Source organism: Coturnix japonica, chromosome 4 (genome assembly GCF_054131305.1).
Source record: "Coturnix japonica strain WE chromosome 4, WE-NBRP24, whole genome shotgun sequence".
Lineage (NCBI taxonomy): Eukaryota > Metazoa > Chordata > Aves > Galliformes > Phasianidae > Coturnix > Coturnix japonica.
Window position 1 is genome coordinate 90561748 of NC_140666.1, and position 25943 is coordinate 90587690.

Genomic DNA, 25943 nt, shown 5'->3' on the forward strand with positions numbered 1-25943 from the left:
GGGCACTTGGGGGTCCCATAGGGCACACAGGGGTCCCATAGGGTGCTTGGGGATCCCATAGGATACCTGGGGGTCCCATAGGATACCTGGAGGTCCCATAGGTTACTTGGGGGTCCCATAGGATACCTGGGGGTCCCATAGGATACTTGGGGGTCCCATGGGCACTTGGGGGTCCCAGTCCCCCCCCCCTGCATCCCCATCACCCCCCATCAGTGGGGGGGGTGTTGTTGGTCGCTCACTTCCTCTCGTCATTAATTAATGACAATTAGTTTTAATTAATTACAATTCGTTTTAATTAACCAACAGCTCCGAATAACCCCAACCCCATTAATTGGGGGGGGGGCACAACACACACTGTGGGGGTCCCGTTATGGGGCGACCATCCCCCCCTGCCCCCCCCCCCCCCCAATTTACAGTCCATTATGGGGCCGGGGGGGCCCAGCCCCTCACCCCACACATCTGGTCTATGTGTGTGTGTGGATGGGGGGGGGGGTCTCAGCTGCCCCCCATGTATGTGTGTGTATGGGGGGGGTCTATGGGGGGGGTCGCTGTGTGGATGGGAGGGGTCTCAGCCCCCCCCCCAATGTGTGTGTTTGTATGGACTGGGGGGGGGTCTCAGCTGCCACCCCCCCCATGTATGTGGATGGGGGGGTCTCAGCCCCCCCCCCCATTGTGTGTGTGTTACTGAGGGGGGGTCTCAGCTGCCCCCCATGTATGTGTGTGTATTGGGGGCTCTATGGGGGGGGTCGCTGTGTGAATGGGAGGGGTCTCAGCCCCCCCCCCATTGTGTGTGTGTTAATGAGGGGGGGTCTCATCTGCACCCCATGTATGTGTGTGTATGGGGGGGTCCATGGGGGGGTCACTGTGTGGATGGGGGGGTCTCAGCCCCCCCCCCATGTGTATGCGTGTGTGGATGGGGGGGTTTCAGCTGCCCCCCCCCCCCATGTATGTGGATGGGGGGTCTCAGCCCCCCCCCATATGTGTGTGTGTGTAAATGGGGGGTGGTCTCAGATTCAGCCCCCCATTGTGTGTGTGGATGGGGGGGGGGTCTCAGCTGCCACCCCCCCCCCCATGTATGTGGATGGGGGGGTCTCAGCCCCCCCCCAATGTGTGTGTTTGTATGGACTGGGGGGGGGTCTCAGCTGCCCCCCCCCCCATGTATGTGGATGGGGGGGGTCTCAGCTACCCCCCAAGGTATGTGTGTGGATGGGGGGGGTCTCAGCTGCCACCCCCCCATGTATGTGGATGGGGGGTCTCAGCCCCCCCATATGTGTGTGTGGATGGGGGGGGTCTCAGCTGCCACCCCCCCATGTATGTGGATGGGGGGTCTCAGCCCCCCCCCATATGTGTGTGTGGATGGGGGGGGTCCATGGGGGGGTCTCTGGGGGGGGTGTCAGTGTATCTTCTGCCTGCGGGGCAGCACCGCGTCCTGTGAGACCCCCCCCCATTGTGTGTGGATGGGGGGTCTCTGGGGGGCTCCATGGGGGTTTAATGGGGGGGGGGGGGGGTCAGTAGATCTTCTGCCTGCGGGGCAGCACCGCGTCCCGCATCAAGGAGAAAACCTGCAGCAGCCCCGAGCGCTGAGAGCGCTTCCCCTGAGTGAAGTAGTTGGACACTACGTCGTCTGTGGGGACACAACGGGGTTAATGAATGAATGGGGGGTTAGTGGGAATGGGGGGGGATGAATGGAGGAGGGATGAATGGGGGGGGTAATGAGGAGGGGGAGGGGGGTGGGAATTGGGGGGGTATGAATGGGAAAGGGGGGGGGGGTTATTGTGAATGGGGGGTTGGAGGGGGGGAATTGTGAATGGGAAAGGGGGGGATTAGTTTGAAGGGGGTGTTTGAGGGGGGTTGGGTTGGGGTTATTGTGAATGGGGGAGGGAGGGGAGGTGAATGGGGGGTGGGAATGGGGAGAGATTGGGAATGGGGGGCAATTATGAATGGGAAGTGGGGGGGTTATTGTGAATGGGGGAGGGATGAATGGAGGGGGAGGGGGGTGGGAATGGGAAAGGGGGGTTATTGTGAATGGGGGTTGGGGGGTTGTTGTGAATGGGGGGGGTTGGGAATGGGGTGGTGGTGGTGGGATTGTGAAAGGGAAAGGGGGGGTTTGTTGTGAATGGGGGCTGGGGGGTGGGTGTGAATGGGAGGGGGGTGGGAATGGGGAGAGATTAGGAATGGGGGGGGTTGGGAATGGGAAAGGGGGGGGCTATTGGGAATGGGGGGGTGAGAGGAGTTTGGGAATGGGGGGGTTGTAAATGGGAAAGGGGGGGTTAGTTTGAATGGGGGGGGGATTAGTGGGAATGGGGGGTTGGGAATGGGGGGGTTTATGTAAATAGGGGAGGAATTACTGTAAATGGGGGAGTTGTAAATGGGAGGGGGGGAAAGGGGGGGATTAGTTTGAATGGGGGGGTTGGAAGGGGGGATTGTGAACTGGGGGGGGTTGGGAATGGGGAGAGATTGGTAATGGGGGGGGAATTGTGAATGGGGGGGGTTGGGAATGGGAAGGGGGGGGTACTGTGAATGGGGGAGGGAGGGGGGTGTGAATAGGGGGGGGTGTGAATAGGGGGGAATTGTGAATGGGAAAGGGGGGGTTAGAGTGAATGGGGGGATTGGAGGGGGGGGTTGTGAATGGGAGAGGGGGTGACACAGGACAAACCCCCCCAACCCCCAGCCCCACATTTTGCCCCCCCACGACTCACCCCCCGGCTGCACCGTGGACGGAAGGACGTTCTCCCCCGCAGACAAGGACACAAAGAAGGAGAATGGGATGAGCCACAGGCAGAACGTGAAGTACGCCAGGACCTGGGGGGGGGATGGCACCATAGGGAACCAATGGGGACCACAATGGCACCATAGGGAACCAATGGGGACCCAATGTCACCCCAAGGACCCCAATGCCACCCTGTGTGTCCCATTGGGGACCCCAATGTATCCCCAATGTGTCCCCATAGTGCCCCATAGCGTCCCCATAGGGCCCCATAGTGTCCCCACAGGGCCCCATAGTGTCCCCATAGTGCCACATATTGCCCCCATAGGGCCCCATAGTGTCCCCACAGGGCCCCATATTGTCCCCATAGTCTTCCCATAGTGTCCCCATAGTGTCCTATATTGTCCCCGTAGTGCCCCATAGTGTCCCCATAGTGTCCCATATTGTCCCCATAGTGCCCTATAGTGTCCCCATAGTGCCCCATAGTGTCCCCATAGTGCCCCATAGTGTCCCCACAGGGCCCCATATTGTCCCCATAGTGCCCCATAGCGTCCCCATAGGGCCCCATATTGTCCCCATAGGGCCCCATAGTGTCCCCACAGGGCCCCATAGTGTCCCCATAGTGTCCCATATTGTCCCCATAGTGCCCTATAGTGTCCCCATAGTGCCCCATAGAGTCCCCATAGGGCCCCATAGTGCCACATACTGCCCCCATAGTGCCCCATAGTGTCCCCATAGTGTCCCATATTGTCCCCATAGTGCCCCATAGTGTCCCCATAGTGTCCCTATAGTGCCCCATAGTGTCCCCATAGTGCCCCATAGTGTCCCCATAGTGCCCCATAGTGTCCCCATAGCGCCCCATATTGTCCCCATAGTGCCCCATAGCGCCCCACACCTCAGAGAACAGGTAATACTCCTCAGCAAAGAACTGGAAGGCCAGGTAGTGGTTCAGGATCACCAGCGCTACAAGGAACACAACAGCACCATCAGACCCCACAGTGTCCCTGCCCCACTGCTGCCCCATAGCGGGGGGGTCTGCCCCATAGTGTGGGGGTCTGCCCCATAGCAGGGGGGTCCCCGAGGTTGGAGGTCCCCTGTGTGTCCCTCAGGTCACTCACGTGGCCCCAAATAGCCCTATGTCCCCCATATCCCCCCATTGCCCACCTTATCCCCCCAGTGACCCTCATATCCCCCCATATCCCCCCCAATGCCCCCATATCCCCCCAATGCCCTCCATGTCCCCCCCAATGCCACCCATATCCCCCTCTATGCCCCCATATCCCCCCCAATGACCCCCATATCCCACCAATATCCCCCCATATCCCCTCAATGCCCCCCATATCTCCCCCAATGACCCTCATATCCCCCTCAATATCCCCCCATATCCCCCAAATGCCCCCCATATCCCCCCCAATGACCCCCATAAACCCCTCAATATCCCCTCATATCCCCTCAATGACCCCCATATCCCCCCTCAATGCCCCCCCAAAGTCCTCAATGCCCCCCAATGTCCCCTCTATGCCCCCATATCCCCCCCAATGTTCCCCATATCCCCTCAATGACCCCCCATAGCCCCCCATATCCCCCCCAATGTCCCCTCTATGCACCCCAATGCCCCTCATATCCCCCTCTATGCCCCCATAGCTCCCCATATCCCCCCCAATGTCCCCATATCCCCCCAATGACCCCCCCACACCCCCCCCCCGCTGACCGCAGGCCAGTAGGAAGTTGGACGAGGTGAGGACGATGAAGGGGAAGCTCTGCAGGAGGCCGAAGTAAACGAGGTTGGAGAACAGCCCCACGGCCACCATGACGGCCGGGAAGCGCTCAAACAGGTACAGGCCCAGCAGCACCGCGCTGGAGAACTAGGGGTACAATGGGGGGGGGCTGCAATGGGTGCAGGCAAAGACCCCCCCCAACCCACATCTACAACCCCCCCCCTGCCCATATGGAGGGGCTGCAGGGTCAACACAAGTCCCAGCGACCCCCAGGAGGGGCATAACAGTGTCCCCCCCCATCCCAGCCCCCCAAGAGGGACACAGCAGTGTCACCCCCCCCCTCCATTGCAGCCCCCCATGAGGGTCACAGCAGCATCACCCCCCATCCCAGCCCCCCCATGAGGGTCATATCAGCATCACCCCATGTCCCAGCCCCCCCCCTCCCCCCAAATAAAGGACAGCATCCCCCCCCCCCATGTCCCAGCCCCCCCCCATGAGGGTCATAACAATGTCCCCCCCCATCTCAGCCCCCCAAGAGGGACACAGCAGCATCACCCCACATCCCAGCCCCCCCCCAAATAAAGGACAGCATCCCCCCCCCATGTCCCAGCCCTCAATGAGGAACACATTGATGCCACCCCCCATGTCCCAGCTCCCCCCTTGAGGGTCATAGCAGTGTCCCCCCCCATCCCAGCCCCCCAGGATGGGCACAGCATCCCCCCCCCCGATGTCCCAGCCCCCCATGTGGGTCACAGTGTCCCCCCCCCCCCCCCATTGCAGCCCCCCCCACTGACCCATATCATGTACTTGATGATCCTCCTGGTCACCACCGTGTACTCCTCCACCAGCTCAGCCAGGTAATACAGCCCAGCGGCTGCGGGACGAAGGGGCGGCTTATGGGGGGGGACGGGACCCCCATCCTATGGGGCACCCACGGGACCCCCAAACATGAGGGCACCCATGGGACCATAGGGACCCCCATAAGACCTCAAGGATCCCCATAGGAACCCTATAGGACCCGAGGGACCCCTATAGGATCCTCATAGGACCCCCATAGGACCCCTATAGGACCACAGGGACCCCCATAGGACCCCTATAGGACCCCCACAGGACCCCAGGGACCCCTATAGGACCACAATAGGACCCCTATAGGGCCACAGGGACCCCCATAGGACCCCAAGGACCCCTATGGGACCCCCACAGGACCCCTATGGGACCCCTATAGTACCCCAGGGATCCCCATAGGACCACTATAGGACCCCTATAGGACCACAGGGACCCCCACAGGACCCCAAGGACCCCCATAGAACCCCTATAGGACCAGAGGGACCCCTATAGGACTCTCATAGGACCCCTATAGGACCCCAGGGACCCCCATAGGATCCCTATAGGACCCCCATACGACCTCTTTAGGACCCCAGGGACCCCCATAGGACCCCCTATAGGACCCCCATACGACCCCAGGGACCCTCATAGGACCCCTATAGGACCCCAGGAACCCCCATAGGAGACCCATATGACCACTATAGGAACCCCATAGGACCCCTATAGGACCCCAATACCTCCCCAGGGACCCCCATAGGATCCCAGGGACCCCTATAGGACCCCTATAGGACCACTATAAGACCCCCCATAGGACCCCTATAGGACCTCTATAAGACCCCTATAGGACCCCCATAGGACCCCACGTGACCCCCCGCCATGTTGGGGGGGACCCCCATGTCTCCCCCCACGTGACCCCCCCCCTCCCTCACCCCGTTTCGTTCTGCGGCCTACTTCCGGTCCGCCCCCTCCCCGCCCCACAGCGGCCCCCCCCGGTTCTCACCGATGGCCAAAGTGACGAACGCGACCTGCAGCAGCAGGGACAGCCAGCTCAGCGCGTACAGGAACCACATGGCGACCGGGACACCCCGGTGCCGCCCCCTCCCCCCCCCGGGATCCCTCCGCCGTTACCGAGAAGGCGCAGGCGCCGTACAACGCGGAACCGGAAGTACAGAGCGGCGCCGGAAGTGGAGGGGGCGGACAGCGCCGGGTGAGAGCGCCCCCTGTCGGAGCGGAGGGTCGGAGCAGCCGGAACCAATAAGGGCATGGAACACAATGGGGAGCAGCGCCCTACGGCCCTATAGACACCCCATAGCCAGCCCTATAGACACCCCATAGCCGGCCATATAGCCACCCCATAGCCGGCCCTATAGACACCCCATAGCCGGCCCTATAGACACCCCATAGCCGGCCATATAGACACCCCATAGCCGGCCATATAGACACCCCATAGCCGGCCCTATAGACACCCCATAGCCGGCCCTATAGACACCCCATAGCCGGCCATATAGACACCCCATAACCGGCCCTATAGACACCCCATAGCCGGCCCTATAGCCACCCCATAGCCGGCCATATAGCCACCCCATAGCCAGCCCTATAGCCACCCCATAGCCAGCCATATAGCCACCCCATAGCCGGCCCTATAGCCACCCCATAGCCGGCCATATAGCCACCCCATAGCCAGCCCTATAGACACCCCATAGCCAGCCCTATAGCCAGCCCTATAGCCGGCCATATAGCCACCCCATAGCCAGCCCTATAGCCACCCCATAGCCACCCCATAGCCAGCCCTATAGCCACCCCATAGCCGGCCCTATAGACACCCCATAGCCGGCCCTATAGCCAGCAGGGCCTATATACAGCCCTATATATCGCAGTCCCCATACCTACCCCTATACCCAGCCCTATATCCACCAGTCCCTACATCTACCCCTATACTCGCCCCTATATCTCTCAGTCCCTATATCTATCCCTATACCCAGCCCTATACCCTCCAGTCCCTATATCTATCCCTATACCTATCCCTATAGCCATCAGTCCCTATACACACCCATATATATCACAGTCCCTATATCTATCCCTATATCCAGCCCTATATCTATCAGTCCCTACACCTATCCCTATACCCACCCCTATAGCCATTAGTTCCTATACACACCCCTATATATCTCAGTCCCTATATCTACCCCTATATCCAGCCCTATATCCACCAGTCCCTATATCTACCCCTATACCCACCCCCATACCCACTCCTATATCCCCCACCCCTATATCCAGTCCTATACCCATACGTTTCCTATATTCCTCTATCCCTATATCTACCCCTACACCCCGCCCCTATGCCTGCCCCTATCCCCGCCCCTATACCCAGCCCTATACCCCCACCCCTATCCCCGCCCCTATACCCAGCCCTATACCCATCCCTATACCCATCCCTATAGCCCCCAACCCTATACCCGCCCCTATACCCCTATCCCCACCCCTATAACCGCCCCTATAACCGCCCCTATAGCCATCCCTATACACCCCGTCCCTATCCCCGCCCCTATACCCCTATCCCCGCCCCTATAGCCATCCCTATACCCATCCCTATACCCCATACCCCGCCCCTATCCCCGCCCCTACACCCCTATCTCCACCCCTATCCCCCTATCCCCGCCCATATACCCCATACCCCGCCCCTATACCCCTATCCCCGCCCCTATAGCCATCCCTACCCCCCATACCCTGCCCCTATCCCCCTATCCCCGCCCCATACCCCGCCCCTATAGCAATTCCTATACCCGTATCCCCGCCCCTACACCCCATACCCCGCCCCATATATCCGGGTGGGGCGGGGCGGTGCCGCCATGGCTGCGCTGTTCGGCGGCGTGGAGGGGTGAGGGCTGGGGGGGGGGGTCATGGGGTGGGGGGCTATAGGGTGGTGGGATATGGGGTGGTGGGATATGGGGTGGTGTGATATGGGGTGGTGGGATATGGGGTGGTGGATATAGGGTGGTGGGATATGGGGTGGTGGATATAGGGTGGGATATGGGGTGGTGGGATATGGGGTGGTGGATATAGGGTGGGATGGGTGCCCCCCCCAGGGGGGTCATCCTTCGACCCCCCCCCCCCTTTGTACCCCCCCATAACCACGGGGTAACACACACCCCCCCCCCCCCAGTGACAGGGGTCCCCCCACCCCATTTGACCCCTCCGCACCCATGGGTCCCCCCACCCCATATCCTTAATGATCCCCCCCACCCATAGGCATCCCCCCCCATAATAACTCATGGGTCCCCCACCCCAGCTGACCCCACCTTGGGTTAATCAGGTGCCCCCCCCCCCCCATGGGTCCCTCCCCCCCATTAAGTCCTTATGGGTCCCCCACCCCATGACCCCCCCCCCCCCCCCCACCCATGTGTCACTGACCCCATTGGGGGGCTCCCACCCCACAGGGGGGGCACCCACTCCCGGGTCGTGCTGGTGGATGAGGATGGGCGAGTCGTGGCTGAGGCCGAAGGGCTCTGCACCAACCAATGGGTACGGGGGGATGGGGGGGGGGAATTGGGGGGGGGGTTAATTTGGGGGGTTAATGGGGGGAGGTTAATGGGGGAGGGGGGTTAATAGGGGAGGGGGTTAATGGGGGGCTAATGGGGGAGAGGGGGGCTAATGGGGGGGTTAATGGGGAAGGGGTTAATGAGGGGGGATTAATGGGGGGGTTAATGGGGGAGGTGGGTTAATGGGGGGTTAATGGGGGAGGGGGGTTAATGGGGGTGTTAATTGGGGTGTGGGTTAATAGGGGGGGTTAATGGGGGGGATTAATGGGGGAGGGGGGATTATTGGGGGGGATTAATGGGGGAGGGGGGATTAATGGGGGGGTTAATGGGGGAGGTGGGTTAATTGGGGGAGTTAATGGGGGAGGGGAGTTAATGGGGGGGGTTAATTGGGGTGGGTTAATGGGGGGTTAATGGGGGAGGTGGGTTAATGGGGGTGGGTTAATGGGGGGTTAATGGGCAAGGGTGTTTAATTGGGGGGGGTTAATGGGGGAGGGGGCTTAGTGGGGGTGTTAATTGGGGGGTGGGTTAATGGGGGGGCTTAATGGGGGAGGGGGGTTAATGGGGGGTGTTAATTGGGGGCAGGGGGTTAATGGGGGGGTGTTAATGGGGGGGTGCTGGTGCTGGGGGTCTCAGCGCTGCCCCCCCAGCTGGTGGGCACTGCGCTGTGTGTGGAGCGGATCCGGGACATGGTGCAGGAGGCGAAACAACGTGTGGGGCTGGACCCCAAAGTGCCACTGAGGTCACTGGTGAGACCCACATACTGACCCCAATGCTGCCCCACAACCCCAATGCTGCCCCATAACCCCCTGACCCCAATGCTGCCCCACAACCATCTGACCCCAATGCTGCCCCATAACCATCTGACCCCAATGCTGCCCCATAACCCCAATGCTGCCCCATAACCCCAATGCTGCCCCATAACCATCTGACCCCAATGCTGCCCCATAACCATCTGACCCCAATGCTGCCCCACAACCATCTGACCCCAATGCTGCCCCATAACCCCCTGACCCCAATGCTGCCCCATAACCATCTGACCCCAATGTTGCCCCACAACCATCTGACCCCAATGCTGCCCCACAACCATCTGACCCCAATGCTGCCCCACAACCATCCTGACCCCAATGCTGCCCCACAACCATCCTGACCCCAATGCTGCCCCATCACCATCTGACCCCAATGCTGCCCCATAACCATCTGACCCCAATGCTGCCCTGTAACCATCTGACCCCAATGCTGCCCCATAACCCCAATGCTGCCCCACAACCATCTGACCCCAATGCTGCCCCACAACCATCTGACCCCAATGCTGCCCCATAACCCCCTGACCCCAATGCTGTAGGGTGTGGAGGGATATAGGGATAGATGCAGCCATAGAGGACTATGGGGTCGGTTATAGGGACAGATATAGGATGGGGATGGAGGTGGGTATAGGGATGGATATGGGGATAGGGGAATGTGGGATAGATATGGGGCGGATATAGAGCTGGGTATAGGGGTGGATATGGGGCTGGGTATAGGGCTGGATATAGGGCTGAATATAGGGCTGGGTATAGAGGCGGGGGGTATAAAAACGGGTATAGGGACGGGTATAGGACTGGGAGATGTGGGATGGTCTCACCCCGCTCCCATCCCGCTGTCCCCCTATGGGATGTGGTGGTGTCCCCCTATGGGATGTGGTGGTGTCCCCCTATGGGAGGTGATGGTGTCCCCCTATGGGATGTGGTGGTGTCCCCCTATGGGATGTGGTGGCGCTGCCCATCTATGGGGCGCTGCCCCACACCCCGCTGTGTCTCAGGGGCTGTCTCTGAGCGGGGCGGACGAGGAGGACGCAGTGAATGCGCTGCTGGCGGAGCTGCAACGCTGCCCCGAGCTCAGCAACAACTGCTGCGTCTGCAGCGACGCCGACGGGGCCATGGCCACTGCGTGCAGTGCGGGTATGGGGGGAAAAGGGGGGTGTCCTCATCACATCATATCCCATATCCCATAATATCCCATCCATCCCATATCCCATCCCATAAATCCCATAATATCCCATCCCATATGCCATAATATCCCATCCCATATCCCATCCCATCCCATTCAATCCCATCCCATATCCCATCCCCATCCCATCCCATCCATCCCATATCCCATACCCACCCCATTCCCATCCCATATCCCATATCCCATATCCCATATCCCGTATCCCATATCCCACCCCATTCCCACCCCATCCCATATCCCATATCCCATATCCCATATCCCACATCCCATATCCCATATCCCATATCCCACATCCCATATCCCATATCCCATATCCCACCCCATTCCCATCTATCCCATATCCCATACCCCATCTCCCATCTCCCATACCCCATACCCCATATCCCACATCCCATACCCCATATCCCACATCCCATACCCCATACCCCATACCCCATACCCCATATCCCATACCCCATACCCCATACCCCATACCCTATATCCCATATCCCATATCCCATATCCCATCCCATATCCCATATCCCATATCCCATATCCCATACCCCATATCCCATACCCCATATCCCATACCCCATATCCCATACCCCATATCCCATACCCCATATCCCATACCCCATACCCCATATCCCATACCCCATATCCCATATCCCATACCCCATATCCCATACCCCATATCCCATACCCCATATCCCATATCCCATACCCCATATCCCATACCCCATATCCCGTATCCCATACCCCATACCCCATACCCCATACCCCATACCCCATATCCCATATCCCATACCCCATATCCCATACCCCATATCCCATACCCCATATCCCATACCCCATATCCCATACCCCATATCCCATACCCCATATCCCATACCCCATATCCCATATCCCATACCCCATATCCCATACCCCATATCCCATACCCCATACCCCATATCCCATACCCCATACCCCATACCCCATACCCCATACCCCATATCCCATACCCCATATCCCATACCCCATATCCCATATCTCATATCCCATATCCCATACCCCATATCCCATACCCCATATCCCATATCTCATATCCCATATCCCATACCCCATATCCCATACCCCATATCCCATATCTCATATCCCATATCCCATACCCCATATCCCATACCCCATACCCCACATCCCATACCCCATATCCCATACCCCATATCCCATATCCCATACCCCATACCCCACATCCCGCCCCATATCCCACCCTATTCCCTGTCCCCATAGGTGGCATCGTTCTTATTGCGGGCACTGGCTCCAATTGCCACCTTCTAAATCCCGACGGCTCCCGTCACAGCTGTGGGGGCTGGGGCCACATGTTGGGTGACGAGGGCTCAGGTGAGCGGAGCTGTGGGGCGGTTATGGGGCGGTTATGGGGCGGTTGTGGGGCGGTTATGGGGCGGTTATGGGGCGGTTATGGGGCGGTTATGGGGCGGTTATGGGGCGGTTGTGGGGCGGTTATGGGGCGGTTATGGGGCGGTTATGGGGCGGTTGTGGGGCGGTTATGGGGCGGTTATGGGGCGGTTGTGGGGCGGTTATGGGGCGGTTGTGGGGCGGTTGTGGGGCGGTTATGGGGCGGTTATGGGGCGGTTGTGGGGCGGTTATGGGGCGGTTATGGGGCGGTTGTGGGGCGGTTATGGGGCGGTTATGGGGCGGTTATGGGGCGGTTATGGGGCGGTTATGGGGCGGTTGTGGGGCGGTTATGGGGCGGTTATGGGGCGGTTGTGGGGCGGTTATGGGGCGGTTATGGGGCGGTTGTGGGGCGGTTATGGGGCGGTTATGGGGCGGTTGTGGGGCGGTTATGGGGCGGTTATGGGGCGGTTGTGGGGCGGTTATGGGGCGGTTATGGGGCGGTTGTGGGGCGGTTATGGGGCGGTTATGGGGCGGTTGTGGGGCGGTTATGGGGCGGTTATGGGGCGGTTGTGGGGCGGTTGTGGGGCGGTTGTGGGGCGGTTATGGGGCGGTTGTGGGGCGGTTATGGGGCGGTTATGGGGCGGTTATGGGGCGGTTATGGGGCGGTTGTGGGGCGGTTATGGGGCGGTTGTGGGGCGGTTGTGGGGCGGTTGTGGGGCGGTTATGGGGCGGTTATGGGGCGGTTATGGGGCGGTTGTGGGGCGGTTGTGGGGCGGTTATGGGGCGGTTGTGGGGCGGTTATGGGGCGGTTGTGGGGCGGTTATGGGGCGGTTATGGGGCGGTTATGGGGCGGTTATGGGGCGGTTATGGGGCGGTTGTGGGGCGGTTATGGGGCGGTTATGGGGCGGTTGTGGGGCGGTTATGGGGCGGTTGTGGGGCGGTTATGGGGCGGTTGTGGGGCGGTTGTGGGGCGGTTATGGGGCGGTTGTGGGGCGGTTATGGGGCGGTTATGGGGCGGTTATGGGGCGGTTGTGGGGCGGTTGTGGGGCGGTTATGGGGCGGTTGTGGGGCGGTTGTGGGGCGGGTATGGGGCGGTTGTGGGGCGGTTGTGGGGCGGTTGTGGGGCAGTTATGGGGCGGTTGTGGGGCGGTTGTGGGGCGGTTATGGGGCGGTTATGGGGCGGTTGTGGGGCGGTTATGGGGCGGTTGTGGGGCGGTTGTGGGGCGGGTATGGGGCGGTTGTGGGGCGGTTGTGGGGCGGTTGTGGGGCGGTTGTGGGGCAGTTGTGGGGCGGTTGTGGGGCGGTTGTGGGGCGGTTGTGGGGCGGTTGTGGGGCGGTTGTGGGGCGGTTGTGGGGCGGTTATGGGGCGGTTGTGGGGCAGTTATGGGGCGGTTATGGGGCGGTTGTGGGGCGGTTATGGGGTGGTTATGGGGCAGGGGGTTCATTGGGGTCTCTATGGGGTCTCTATGGGGTCCCGCAGCCTATTGGATCGCACAGCGGGCCATAAAGGCCGTGTTTGACGCCATGGACAACATGGAGGCGGCCCCGTACGACATTGGTTACGTCAGGCAGTCCATGCTGCAGTACTTCCAGGTGCTGGATGTGGGGCTGGGATGGGGCTCAGACCCCACAGCCACCCCACAACAGCCCCATTGACCGACCCCAACCCCCAGATCTCCAGCAGGATGGAGCTGCTGCCCCACCTCTATAGGAACTTCCAGAAGGCCAAAATCGCCGGGTTCTGCGTCAAGGTGGCGGAGGGTACGGAGATATGGGGCAGCTTTGGGGGCTGCAGGGAGCATGGGGGTCCTATGGGTCTTATAGGGGATCCTGGGTGTCCTTGGGTTCTTATATGGGATCCTCCGGTGTCCATTGGTTCTTATAGGGGATCCTGGGTGTCCATTGGTTCTTATAGGGGATCCTTGGTGTCCATGGGTTCTTATAGGGGATCCTTGGTGTCCATTGGTTCTTATAGGGAATCCCGGGTGTCCATTGGTTCTTGTATGGGATCCTCCGGTGTCCATTGGTTCTTATAGGGGATCCTTGGTGTCCATTGGTTCTTATAGGGGATCCTTGGTGTCCATTGGTTCTTATAGGGGATCCTGGGTGTCCGTGGGTTCTTATAGGGGATCCTGAGTGTCCATTGGTTCTTATAGGGGATCCATGGTGTCCATTGGTTCTTATAGGGGATCCATGGTGTCCATTGGTTCTTATAGGGGATCCTTGGTGTCCATTGGTTCTTATAGGGGATCCATGGTGTCCATTGGTTCTTATAGGGGATCCATGGTGTCCATGGGTTCTTATATGGGATCCTGGGGGTCCATTGGTTCTTATATGGGATCGATGGCCATCTATTGGTTCTTATAGGGGATCCATGGCCATCCATTGGTTCTTGTATGGGATCCATGGCCGTCTATTGGTTCTTATATGGGATCCGTGGCTATCCAATGGTTTTTATAGGGTATCCATGACTGTACATTGGCTCTTTTATGGGATCCATGGCTGTTCCTTGGTTCCTATAGGGGATCCATGGCCATCCACTGTTTCTTATAGTGGATCCATGGCCATCCATTGGTTTTTTTATGGGATCCATGGCCGTCCATTGGTTCTTATAGGGGATCCATGGCCGTCCATTGGTTCCTGTATGGGATCCACGACTGTCCCTAGTTTCCTGTATGGGATCCATGCCCTCCCATAGTTTCTCCTATGTGCTCCCTGTTCCCATCCGTTCCCCCTGTCCCCCCATCCCCCCCCATTCTCTCTCTCTCTCTCTCTCTCTCCCCAGGTGCCGTTGCCGGTGACTCTCTGTGCCGCCATGTTTTCCGTCAGGCCGGGGAGCTGCTGGGCCGCCATGTTGTGGCTGTGCTGCCCCACGTCCATGAGGTGAATTGGGGGGGGGGCAGCACCATCATGGGGGGGTTTGGGGGGGTCCTGGCCCCATTAACCCCCCCCAACACACCCAGAGCCTGTTCCGGGGGGAGCTGGGGCTGCCCATCGTCTGCGTGGGATCCGTATGGAAGAGCTGGGAGCTGCTCAGAGACGGTGAGCGGGGGGGGCACAAATAGACCCCCCCTTTAACCCCCCCATACACAGCCCCCATCCTGATACACAGCTCCTCATCCCATCCACAGCTCCTCATACACCCCCCCCTTCCCAATACACAGCCCCCATCCCATACACTGCCCCCCCCCATACACATCCCTCCTCCCCATAGACCCCCCCACCCCATCCACAGCTCCCCGTCTCATATAGACCCCCCCATACGCAGCCCCCCCCCCATACATAGCTCCCATCCCCATATACAGCTCCTCATACACATCCCCCCACCCCATACACAGCCCCCCCTCGTACACAGCCCCCCCCCCCATATAGGCCCCCCCATACACAGCCCCTCATACACAACCTCCCTCCCCATACACCCCCCTTCCCATACACATCCCCCCACCCCATAGACCCCCCCCACCCCATACACAGCCCCCCCTCGTACACAGCCCCAATCCCAATACACAGCCCATCCCATACATAGCCCCCCTCCCCATACACAGCCCCTATCCCCATACACCCCCCCCCGCCCATACACAGCCCCCCCCATATACATCCCCCCTCCCCATACACAGCTCCCATCCCCCCATACACTTCCCCCCTCCCCATACACAGCCCCTCCCCATACACTCCCCCATCCCCATATACAGCTCCCCATACACAACTCCCCCCCACACACAGCCCCCCTCCCCATACACCCCCCCACTATACACAGCCCCCCCCTTATACCCCCCCTCCCCATACACCCTCCCTCCCCCACACAGCCCCCTCATAAACCCCCCCCCCATACACAGCCCCCCTTCCCATATACAGCTCCTCATACACATCCACCCTCCCCATATACAGCCCCATCCCATACACAGCCCCCTCCCCATACACCCCCCCTCCCATATGCAGCCCCCCTCCCCCCATACATAGCCCCCATTCCCATATACAGCCCTATACACACCCCTCCTCATTCACAGCCCCCCATCCTCATACACCCCCCTTCCCATACACATCCCCCCACCCCATAGACCCCCCCACCCCATACACAGCCCCCCCCTCGTACACAGCCCCAATCCCAATACACAGCCCCCCCATCCCCATACACATCCCCCCCTCTCATATAGACCCCCCCCCATACACAGCCCCCCCTCCCCATACATACCCCCCCATACACACCCCCCATCCCCAAACACCCCCCCTTTCCATACACAGCCCCCTATCCACAGCCCCCATCCCCATATACAGCTCCTCATACACAGCCCCCCCCATACTCAGCCCCCCCTACCCATAGACCCCCTCCCCATAGACAGTCCCCATCATCATACACAGCCCACCTCCCCATACCCCCCTGCACCCCATCCACAGCCCCCCCTCTCATATAGACCCCCCCCATCCACAGCCCCCCTCCCCATATACAGCCCCCCCTATACACCCCCCCTCCATACACAGCCCCCCCCATATAGGCCCCCCCATACACAGCCCCTCATACACAACCCCCCTCCCCATACACATCCCCTATCCCCATATACACCCCCCCCTCCCCATAGACCCCCCCACCCCATACACAGCCCCCCCTCATACACAGCCCCCATTCCCATACACCCCCCTTTCCATACACAGCTCCTCATACTCAGCCCCCCCCCATTCTCAGACCCCCCCTCCCCATACACATCCCCCCTCTCATACAGACCCCCCCCATCCACATCCCCCCTCCCCATATACATCCACCCCTCACCTAACACAGCCCCCCTTATACAGTCCCCCCCATTCACAGCCCCCCATCCCCATACTCATCCCCCCCCATTCACCCCCCTCCCCATTCACAGCCCCCCCTTGTACACAGCCCCAATCCCAATACACAGCCCCCCCATCCCCATCCACATCTCCCCTCCCCATACACCTCCCACCCCATCCACATCCCCCCCTCTCATATAGACCCCCCCCATACTCACCCCCCCATACATCCCCCCTCCCCATACATATCCCCCCCATACACCCCCCCCATCCCCCATACACCCCCCCTTTCCATACACAGCTCCTCATACACATCCCCCCATACTCAGACCCCCCTCCCCATAGACCCCCCCTCCCCATACACAGCCCCTCATACACAACCCCCCTCCCCATACCACATCCCCTATCCCCATACACAGCCCCCCATACTCAGATGCTCCTCCCCATACACAGCCCCCCCCATACACATCCCCCCATCCCCATAGACCCCTCCACCCCATAGACCCCCCCTCCCCATACATACCCCCCCCCCCATTGTCAGCCCCCCCCCCCATCCCCATCTCCCCCCCCCAATACTGACCCCCCCCATCCCGCAGGCTTCATTGGCTCCTTACACCGTGGCCGTTCCGTGCCCCCCCCCGCTCTGTTCTCCCACTTCTCCCTATTGCGGCTCCGTGTGTCCCCGGCGCTGGGGGGGGCCGTGCTGGGGGCGCAGCGCGTGGGACACAAACTGCCAGTAGAGCACAGCAGTAATGCACATGTCTTCTATACACAGCACTTCTAATGGGGGGACGTGGGGGGGGACGTGGGGTTATGGGGGGGACATGGAGGGTTTGGGGGATTATGGGGGGGGGATATGGAGGGTTATGGGGGGGGACATGGGGGGTTATGGGGGGGATGTGGGGGGGGACATGGGGGGGCACATGTGGGGGGTGACGGGGACATGGGGGGAGACATGGGGGGGCTATGGGGGGGGACATGGAGGGTAAGGGGGGGACATGGGTAATGGGGGGGGTTATGGGGGATTTATGGGGGGGCTATGGGGGGTTATGGAGGGGGGACATGGGTTATGGGGGGACATGGAGGTTATGGAGGGGGACATGGGGGGGGACCCGGGGGTTATGGGAGGGTCATGGGTTATGGGGGGGGACATGGGGGGGTTATGGAGGGAGACATGGGTTATGGGGGGGATATGGGGGGTTATGGGGGAGGACGTGGGGGGCAATGGGGGGGATGTGGGGGGCAATGGGGGGGGACATGGGGGTTATGGAGGGGGACATGGGTTATGGGGGGGACATGGGGGAGTTATGGGGGGGACATGGGGGGCAATGGGGGGGAGACATAGGGGGGTTATGGGGGAGGACATGGGGGGGTTATGGAGGGAGACATGAGTTATGGGGGGGATATGGAGGGTTATGGGGGGGCACGTGGGGGGGTTATGGGAGGGGGTTATGGGGGGGGATGTGGGGGGTTGGGGGGGACGTGGGGGGTTATGGGAGGGGCATTAGGGGTTATGGGGGGACATGGGGGGGTTATGTGGGGAGGACATGAGGGGTTATGGGGACTTTATGGGAGGGACAGGGGGGGTTACAGGAGGGGACATAGGGGGATTATGGGGGGGACATGGGGGGTTATCGGGGGGGACATGGGGGGGCTATAGGGGGGACATGGGTTATGGGGGAGACATGGGGGGTTATGGGGGGGGATGTGGGGGGTTGTGGAGGACGTGGGGGGTTATGGGAGGGACATTAGGGGTTATGGGGGGGACATGGGGGGGTTGTGGGGGGAGACATGGGTTATGGGGGGTTATGGGGGGGGACGTGGGTTTTGGGGGAGACATGGGGGGGTTGTGGGGGGTAATGGGGGGGGACATGGGGGGTTTATGGGGGGAGCTATGGGGGTTGGGGGGGACATGGGGGATAATGGGGGGGGCATGGGGGGACTATGGGGGGGTTGTGGGGGGGACATGAGGGGTTATGGGGGGAGATATGGGGGGTTATGGGGGGGGACATGGGTTATGGGGGTACATGGGGGGGTTATGGGGGAGACATGGGGGGGTTATGGGATGGGGTTATGGGGGGTTGGGGGGGACGTGGGGTGTTATGGGGGGGACATGAGGGGTTATGGGGGGCTTATGGGGTCCCTCCCCACCCCATTCCGGACCCCCAGCCCCTATGGGACCAAAGGATGGAGCTGGGAGAGTCCAAGAGAGCAGAGCTGCCCCAAACCGAGACGCTGTGAGGGGAGATGGGGGCAAAAGACAACTAAGGGTCATTATGGGAAAGAAACGGCCTCAATTAAATGACACCAATTAAACAGCCCCCAATGAAGGTGCGCTGTTATCTGGCCGCTGATTGGCTGATTGCGCTTCAACACGGCGCGGGGGACTCCCCGTGGCGCGCCGGCGCGCCCAGTCATGTGGCCCAGTCACGTGTTGTGCGCGTGGCGCGGGAACCGACCCCCCCCCCCACCTCAAAGCCCCGCCCCCAAATGGGCGGAGCTTCATCCAGGCCCCGCCCACCCCAGGGGAGGGGGCACCATTGGGGGGGGCACCCCCTGCATGTCCCCCCCCCCAGCCCGGGTCCAGCCATGAGGGAGGGACGAGGCCAACGACCCCCCCCGGTACAGGGGGAACGAGACCAGCACGCTGCCCCTCGACCCCATACGGCGGTGAGTGACCCCCCCACTGCCCCATAGACACCCCATAGAGAGAGAGCAGCCCCCCCATACACCCCATAGAGAGAGAGCAGCCCCCCCATATACACCCTATAGAGAGAGAGCAGCCCCCCACTGCCCTATAGACACCCCATAGAGAGCAGCCCCCCCATATACACCCCATAGAGAGAGAGCAGCCCCCCCATATACACCCTATAGAGAGAGAGCAGCCCCCCACTGCCCTATAGACACCCCATAGAGAGCAGCCCCCCCATATACACCCCATAGAGAGAGAGCAGCCCCCCCATATACACCCTATAGAGAGATAGCAGCCCCCCCACTGCCCCCCATACACCCCATAGATAGATAGCAGCCCCCCACTGCCCCACATAGACCCCATAGATATCAGCCCCCCCCATTCACCCCATAGTTCTCAGCCCCCCCCCACTGCCCCCCATTCACCCCATAGATCTCAGCCCCCCCCAATTCACCCCATAGATCTCAGCCCCCCCCATTCACCCCATGGATATCCACCCTATAGGGGGGGCTCTGTACTGGGGGGGGGTTATGTGGGGCTGTGACCCACACATGGGGGGTGGGGCTGGTTGTGTCGGTGCCCCCCAAGGTCAGGGAGGGCGCATTGGGATGGCACAACCCCCCCCCCCGCATTGACACCTTAAATATAGCGCTGAGCATTGAGGTGTCCCATTCCCCATAGGGACACAGCTCTGTACGGCCCCGTATCCCATAACCCCATGTCCCATATGGGGACACTGCGGCCCCATATCCCATAACCTATGGGGACATGAAGCTCCGTGCCCCCACATCCCATTCCCTATGGGGACAGCAGCCTAACCCCCCCCATAGCCCCCATAGCACCCTCAGTACCACCTGCCCCATAACCTATGGGGTTCCCACCCATCCCATAACCTATAGGGACACCAGCCTTCACCCCCTGCCCCACTCCCATATAGGGACACGGGGCTGCCCGTCCCCACATCCCATATCCTATGGGGACACCCCACATCCCATCAGATATAGGGACACCCCACTGTGCCCCCCCCCCCCAGACCCCCATTCTATAGGTCCCCCCTGCCCTGCCCCACATCCCTGCCCCATAGTCCTGCCCTATAGCCCTGTCCTGGCTGACCAGCAGTTGACCAATGGGGGACCAGCTGTTGACCAACAATCGACCAATGGGTGACCAGTTATTGACCATCAATTGACCAATGGGTGACCAGCTGTTGACCACCATTGACCAATGGGCGACCAGAGGGTGACCATGAGCCAATAGTGTGCCCTGGTGGCCAATGAGGTGATACTAATGGGGTCTGGTTGACCGACCATCAGCTGACCAATGGGCGACCAGCTGTTGTTATTGACCAATAGATGACCAGTTATTGACCATCAATTGACCAATGGGGTGACCCTGATCCAACATGGCGCCGTCCATCCGTCACGTGACCTTATGTTGACCTTACAGTGACCCCGCGTTCCACGAACCCATAGGGGGCGCTCCAACATGGCGGCGCTCCCGGCATGCCCCGCGGCACAACGCTCAGCGCATGCGCATACGGCGCAGAGCCCAGAAGTGCTTCTGCGCATGCGCACAGAGCGTAGAGCACGGAGCAGCTCCTACGCATGCGCACGCGGCGCAGAGCCCGGATGAGCGGCTGCGCATGCGCACCGCAGACTCGCCGTGCCCCCTCAGCGCACGGTGCGCATGCGCAGTGTCGCAGGGCCCGCCGCGCCGCTCCGTCCCTCCGGCCGTGTAGGCCGCAGCTCGGTTCGGCCCAACGGGACGGAACAGATCGGCCCGGTTCGGTTCGGTTCGGCCCGTGGGACCGTAGGAGGACCGTGATCCGGTGGGGAGGAGGTAGGAGGTGTTGGTACGACGTGTTGGTACGAGGTGTTGGTACGACGTGTTGGTAGGAGGCCGGGCCGCGCTGAGGGTCCTCACAAGATGGCGGCCGGAACGGGGAACGGGGGTTCGGTTTGTCGGTTACCGGGGGGCGCTCGTTGTGTGTCATGGCGGAGAGCACATAGGGTGTATAGGGATCCATAGGGTGTATAGGGACCAATAGGGTTCTATAGGGATCCATGGAGTATATAAGGATCCATAGGGTGCCATAGGGATCCATTGGGTGTATAGGGATCCATAGGGTTCTATATGGATCCATAGGGTGTATAGGGATCCATAGGGTGCCATAGGGATCCATAGGGTGTATAGGGATCCATAGGATTCTATAGGGATCCATAGGGTGTATAGGGATCCATAGGGTGTATAGGGATCCATAGGGTGCCATAGGGATCCATAGGGCGTATAGGGATCCATAGGGTGCCATAGGGATCCATTGGGTGTATAGGGATCCATAGGGTTCTATAGGGATCCATAGGGCGTATAGGGATCCATAGGGTTCTATAGGGATCCATAGGGTGTATAGGGATCCATAGGGTGCCATAGGGATCCATAGGGTGTATAGGGATCCATAGGGTGCCATAGGGATCCATAGGGTGTATAGGGATCCATAGGGTGTATAGGGATCCATAGGGTTCCATAAAAATCCGTAGGGTGTATAGGGTGCCATAAAGGTCCATAGGGTGCCATAGGGATCCATAGGGTGCCATAAAGATCCATAGGCTGCACAAAGGATGCATAGGTTCTCTTAAGGCACCCTGTTGATCCATAGGTCACCTTAGGGTGCCACAGAGATCCATAGGGTGCCATAAGGATCCATAAGGTGCCTCAGGGTGCCATAAAGATCCACAGGGTGCCATAGGGATCCATAGGGATCCATAGGGTGCCATAAAGATCCACAGGGTGCCATAGGGATCCATAGGGTGCCATAAAGATCCATAGGGTGCCATAGGGATCCATAAGGTGCCATAAAGATCCATAAGGTGCCATAGGGATCCATAGGGTGCCATAAAGATCCACAGGCTGCACAAAGGATGCACAGGTTCTCTTAAGGCATCCTATTGATCCATAGGTCACCTTAGGGTGCCATAAATATCTATAGGGTGCCACAGGAATCCATAGGGAGTTCTAAAAACCCATGGGGTACTACTGGGATCCGTTAGGTGCCATAAGGATCCACAGGGATGCCATAGGGATCCATAGGGTGCCATAAGGACACATAGAATCCTTAGAATAGCGTGGGTTGCAAAGGCCCACAGTGCTCATCCATTGCAACCCTGCTGTGTGCAGGGTCAGCAACCAGCACAGAGAACCCATAGGGTGCACAGAGAACCCATAGGGTGCCATAGGGATCCATAGGCTGCCATAAAGATCCATAGGCTGCCATAGGGATCCATAAGGATCCATAAGGTGCCTCAGGGTGCCATAAAGATCCACAGGGTGCCATAGGGATCCATAAGGTGCCTCAGGGTGCCTTAAAGATCCATAAGGTCTCATAGGGATCCATAAGGTACCATAGGGATCCATAGGGATCCATAAGGTGCCTCAGGGTGCCATAGGGATCCATAGGGTGCCATAGGGATCCATAGGGTGCCATAGGGATCCATAGGGTGCCATAAAGATCCATAAGGTGCTCTATGCTCTGCTGTGTGCTCTGTCCCCTTTTGCTGTGCTGCAGGGTGGATGCATTGATGTAAGTTGAATCACTCCTTAGGGGTAAGGAGGATCCCGTTGCCTCGTGTCCTTTCCCACCCCTTTATGAGCCTGGTGCCAGGACAAACAGCTCAGCTGCATTGTAGGGGTGTGGGTGTGGGTGTGGGTGTGCTGCTGTCACTGGTGGGATCCCAGCTGTTTATCCCGATTATCTGTTGCTGCAGACCTTCCCCTTCCCATTTGCTCCATGGTCTGCTGCTGCAGGGCTGCATTGCCCCATGCAGGGCTGCATTGCCCCATGCAGGGCTGCATTGCCCCATGCAGGGCTGCATTTACCCATGCGGTTCTTCCTGCAGCTGGGCAGCATTGCAGGGAAGCTCTGTCAGATCTGAAGGTAAACGAGGTGCTTTCTTATCCCTTTGCCATCGAGGTGTTGTTTGAATGCTGTTCTGGATGTTGTTTGAATGCTGTTCTGGATGTTGTTTGAATGCTGTTCTGGATGTTGTTTGAATGCTGTTCTGGATATTGTTTGAATGCTGTTCTGGATGTTGTTTGAATGCTGTTCTGGATGCTTTCTGTTGGCGTTTCAAGGCTGCGGTGCTTGCATTGGTGCACAGAGCTCTGCTGTGTGAGTGTGTGCATGGGGAGCAGGGCAGGGGTTGTGCTGCTGTTCAGTTGCGCACAGAGCTGGAGTTTGGAGAGGGCACCCACAGCAGGAATGGGATGGGGTGGGATGGAATAGAATGGGATGGAATGGGATGGGATGGAATGGAATGGAATGGGATGGAAGAGAACGGGATGGAATGGAATGGAATAGAGTGGAATAGAATGGGATGGAATGGGGCTCTATTGGTGCTGGAGCCTCATTTATTGGCCTTGTGAGGGTTCCTTCTATCTGGACACGATGTGCCTTAACATGACAGGAGCTGGGAGGGAGCCTGTGCATCACCATAGAGCTGTGGGTTTTATCCCTGTACCTCAGCCCATCCTTATCTCACCTGGGAGTTCTCTCATTGCTTCTTGCTCTTTTATCTCCCCCCCTGCCCTGCTGAGGATGCAGGGCCCAGCAGCCCTGCAGGTGTTTGGCTGCGGCCTTTGGGGCACGGAGATGGATGGGAGCAGGCTGGACGGAGCTGCTGCTGTCTGATCTGGAGCAGCTGGATTGGAGCAGGCTGGACGGAGCTGCTGTTTGCTGACTTGGATTGGAGCAGGCTGGACGGAGCTGCTGTTTGCTGACTTGGATTGGGGCAGGCTGGACGGAGCTGCTGTTTGCTGGGGGTGTCTGCAGCCACGGAGGGACCTGGGTCTGATCCGGAGCAGCTGGAGCAGGACGCGGTGCAGGAGGGAGCTGGGACAGACAGACCGACCCTGCAATTGAGCACCCAGCTGCTGCTCTGCTTCCTCTTAGCACTGACATCAGCACTGAGTGACTGCGGCTGAGAACCGAGTGTGAATGGACCCACAGCTCGGATTGACCCCATTGGGGACCCCCAGATGTGGAACAGCAAACCTTGCAGACATGGAGGAGCTGCTGCCCCCAGTGCAGCCCTGCACAGCCCAGCTCTGTGATGGTGATGGTGCATCTCTGCCTTCCAATCCACCTTAATGGGGTGAGACCCCCACCCTGGAGCAGCGCTGGATCCGAATGGTGGCGAAAGCTCTCCGTGTTCTGACTCTCTCTCCCCTCTCTGTTCTATTGAGTGTCTTTGACTCGTTTTCCTTTGGCAGCCATGGACTCATTTTGCATTGGAGCTGTTGATGAGGAAGCACCGGCCGCTTGCAGGACATCTCCTTCTTTGCAACGTTGTTCTGCTTCGCTTGGGCAGAAGAAGCAGCTCATGGAGCCCGGCATCGTCCCTCAGCTGCACCTTCCTCCTCCTCCTCTTCCCCTTTGTGATGGATCCCACCAGCTCCCTGCAGAGCCCTGCAGATTCTCATCCATCCTGATGTGTCCCTGCTGCTGTCCCTGCCCGGGGGATGGAGCTGCAGCCCCTGTGCCACCATAGAGCGGGCACCAGGAGCCCGGGGTGGTGCCACATCAGACCTGGGTGCCATGGGTGTGGACTGGGGGGGAAACTGAAGCTGGAAGGGGTCAGTGCTGGAGCACTGCTGCATGGGCAGGTCTCTATAAGGGACTCCTGCATGCAGGTCCAGCTGTTGGTGCTGTGATGAGGGGTAGGGCCCTGCTTCTGGATGGGTTTAAATGGGCTGTGGGGCAGAAATGTGGTGGCAGATTGGATGTACAGCCCTTGGTGGTGGCAGGGACTGAGAGCAGCACCTGAATGGATTCAGTACTCGGCCAGCATCACGGCAGGGGGCTGGACAAGGGAAGAGGATCCTCAAGCTCTTTGGGAAGGCTGCTTTGCTGTGGAACCAATGGAGCTGCAGGGACATCCAAGGCTGCTTTACAGTGAAACCAATGGAGCTGCAGGGACATCCAAGGCTGCTTTGCTGTGGAACCAATGGAGCTGCACAGGAGGGTGCTGGGCATTGAGGGTGCTGAGCATCGAGGGTGCTGAGTATCGAGGGTGCTGAGTATTGAGGGTGCTGAATATTGAGGGTGCTGGGTAGTGAGGGTGCTGAGCATTGAGGGTGCAGGGCATTGAGGGTGCTGGGCATTGAGGGTGCTGGGCATTGAGGGTGCTGAATATTGAGGGTGCTGAGTATTGAGGGTGCTGAGTATTGAGGGTGCTGGGCATTGAGGGTGCTGGGCATTGAGGGTGCTGAGCATTGAGGGTGCTGAGCATTGAGGGTGCTGAGCATTGAGGGTGCTGAGTATTGAGGGTGCTGGGCATTGAGGG

At 59.7% G+C, this 25943-nt stretch overlaps 3 protein-coding genes across 7 annotated transcripts in view; 2 read left to right on the forward strand and 1 right to left on the reverse strand.

Moving 5' to 3' along the window:
• Positions 1–1500: 1500 nt before the first annotated feature.
• On the reverse strand, positions 1501–6609 carry TEX261 (testis expressed 261). 2 transcript variants are annotated; one of them, XM_085545939.1, is made up of 6 exons: positions 6379–6609; positions 5220–5299; positions 4419–4572; positions 3603–3670; positions 2700–2802; positions 1501–1624 (listed from the first exon to the last, which is right to left on the reverse strand). In XM_085545939.1, the coding sequence occupies exons 1-6, from the start codon at positions 6512–6514 to the stop codon at positions 1509–1511; spliced, it is 657 nt and encodes a 218-aa protein (XP_085402065.1). In that variant the 5' UTR covers positions 6515–6609; the 3' UTR covers positions 1501–1508. The 2 variants fall into 2 exon arrangements, with proteins under 2 accessions (XP_085402065.1, XP_085402066.1); XM_085545940.1 differs by lacking the exon at positions 6379–6609 and adding an exon at positions 6251–6359.
• Positions 6610–8032: 1423 nt separating this feature from the next.
• NAGK (N-acetylglucosamine kinase) lies at positions 8033–17721 on the forward strand. Of its 2 annotated transcripts, XM_085547653.1 has the most exons (10): positions 8033–8128; positions 8688–8772; positions 9437–9535; positions 10588–10726; positions 12027–12137; positions 13633–13745; positions 13826–13913; positions 14938–15035; positions 15116–15194; positions 17513–17721. In XM_085547653.1, exons 1-10 carry the CDS (start codon positions 8100–8102, stop codon positions 17698–17700), a joined length of 1029 nt encoding a protein of 342 aa, XP_085403779.1. In that variant the 5' UTR covers positions 8033–8099; the 3' UTR covers positions 17701–17721. The 2 variants fall into 2 exon arrangements, with proteins under 2 accessions (XP_085403779.1, XP_085403780.1); XM_085547654.1 differs by lacking the exon at positions 9437–9535.
• A 1304-nt stretch (positions 17722–19025) lies between these two features.
• The window catches only part of ZNF638 (zinc finger protein 638), a 34147-nt gene continuing 27229 nt past the window's right edge, over positions 19026–25943 (forward strand). Inside the window, exon 1 of one of the 3 annotated variants that reach the window (XM_085547593.1) lies at positions 19026–19586. In XM_085547593.1, the coding sequence (XP_085403719.1) occupies positions 19218–19586 (369 nt within the window). In that variant the 5' untranslated portion in view covers positions 19026–19217. Of the gene's footprint in view, positions 19587–21280; positions 21448–25943 lie in introns of those variants that run through there. The other 2 variants (XM_085547595.1, XM_085547590.1) reach the window with 2 other exon arrangements.

Coding starts and splice junctions, on each gene's coding strand:
- TEX261 (XM_085545939.1), bottom strand. CDS start 6,514: ATGCCCTTATTGGTTCCGGCTGCTCCGACCCTCCGCTCCGACAGGGGG. Junction 4,573..5,219: donor TCATCAAGTACATGATATGG/GTCAGTGGGGGG, acceptor TTGTACCCCTAG/TTCTCCAGCGCGGTGCTGCT. Junction 3,671..4,418: donor CAACTTCCTACTGGCCTGCG/GTCAGCGGGGGG, acceptor TGTTCCTTGTAG/CGCTGGTGATCCTGAACCAC.
- NAGK (XM_085547653.1), top strand. CDS start 8,100: ATGGCTGCGCTGTTCGGCGGCGTGGAGGG. Junction 8,773..9,436: donor GGCTCTGCACCAACCAATGG/GTACGGGGGGAT, acceptor CTGCCCCCCCAG/CTGGTGGGCACTGCGCTGTG. Junction 15,036..15,115: donor TGCTGCCCCACGTCCATGAG/GTGAATTGGGGG, acceptor CAACACACCCAG/AGCCTGTTCCGGGGGGAGCT.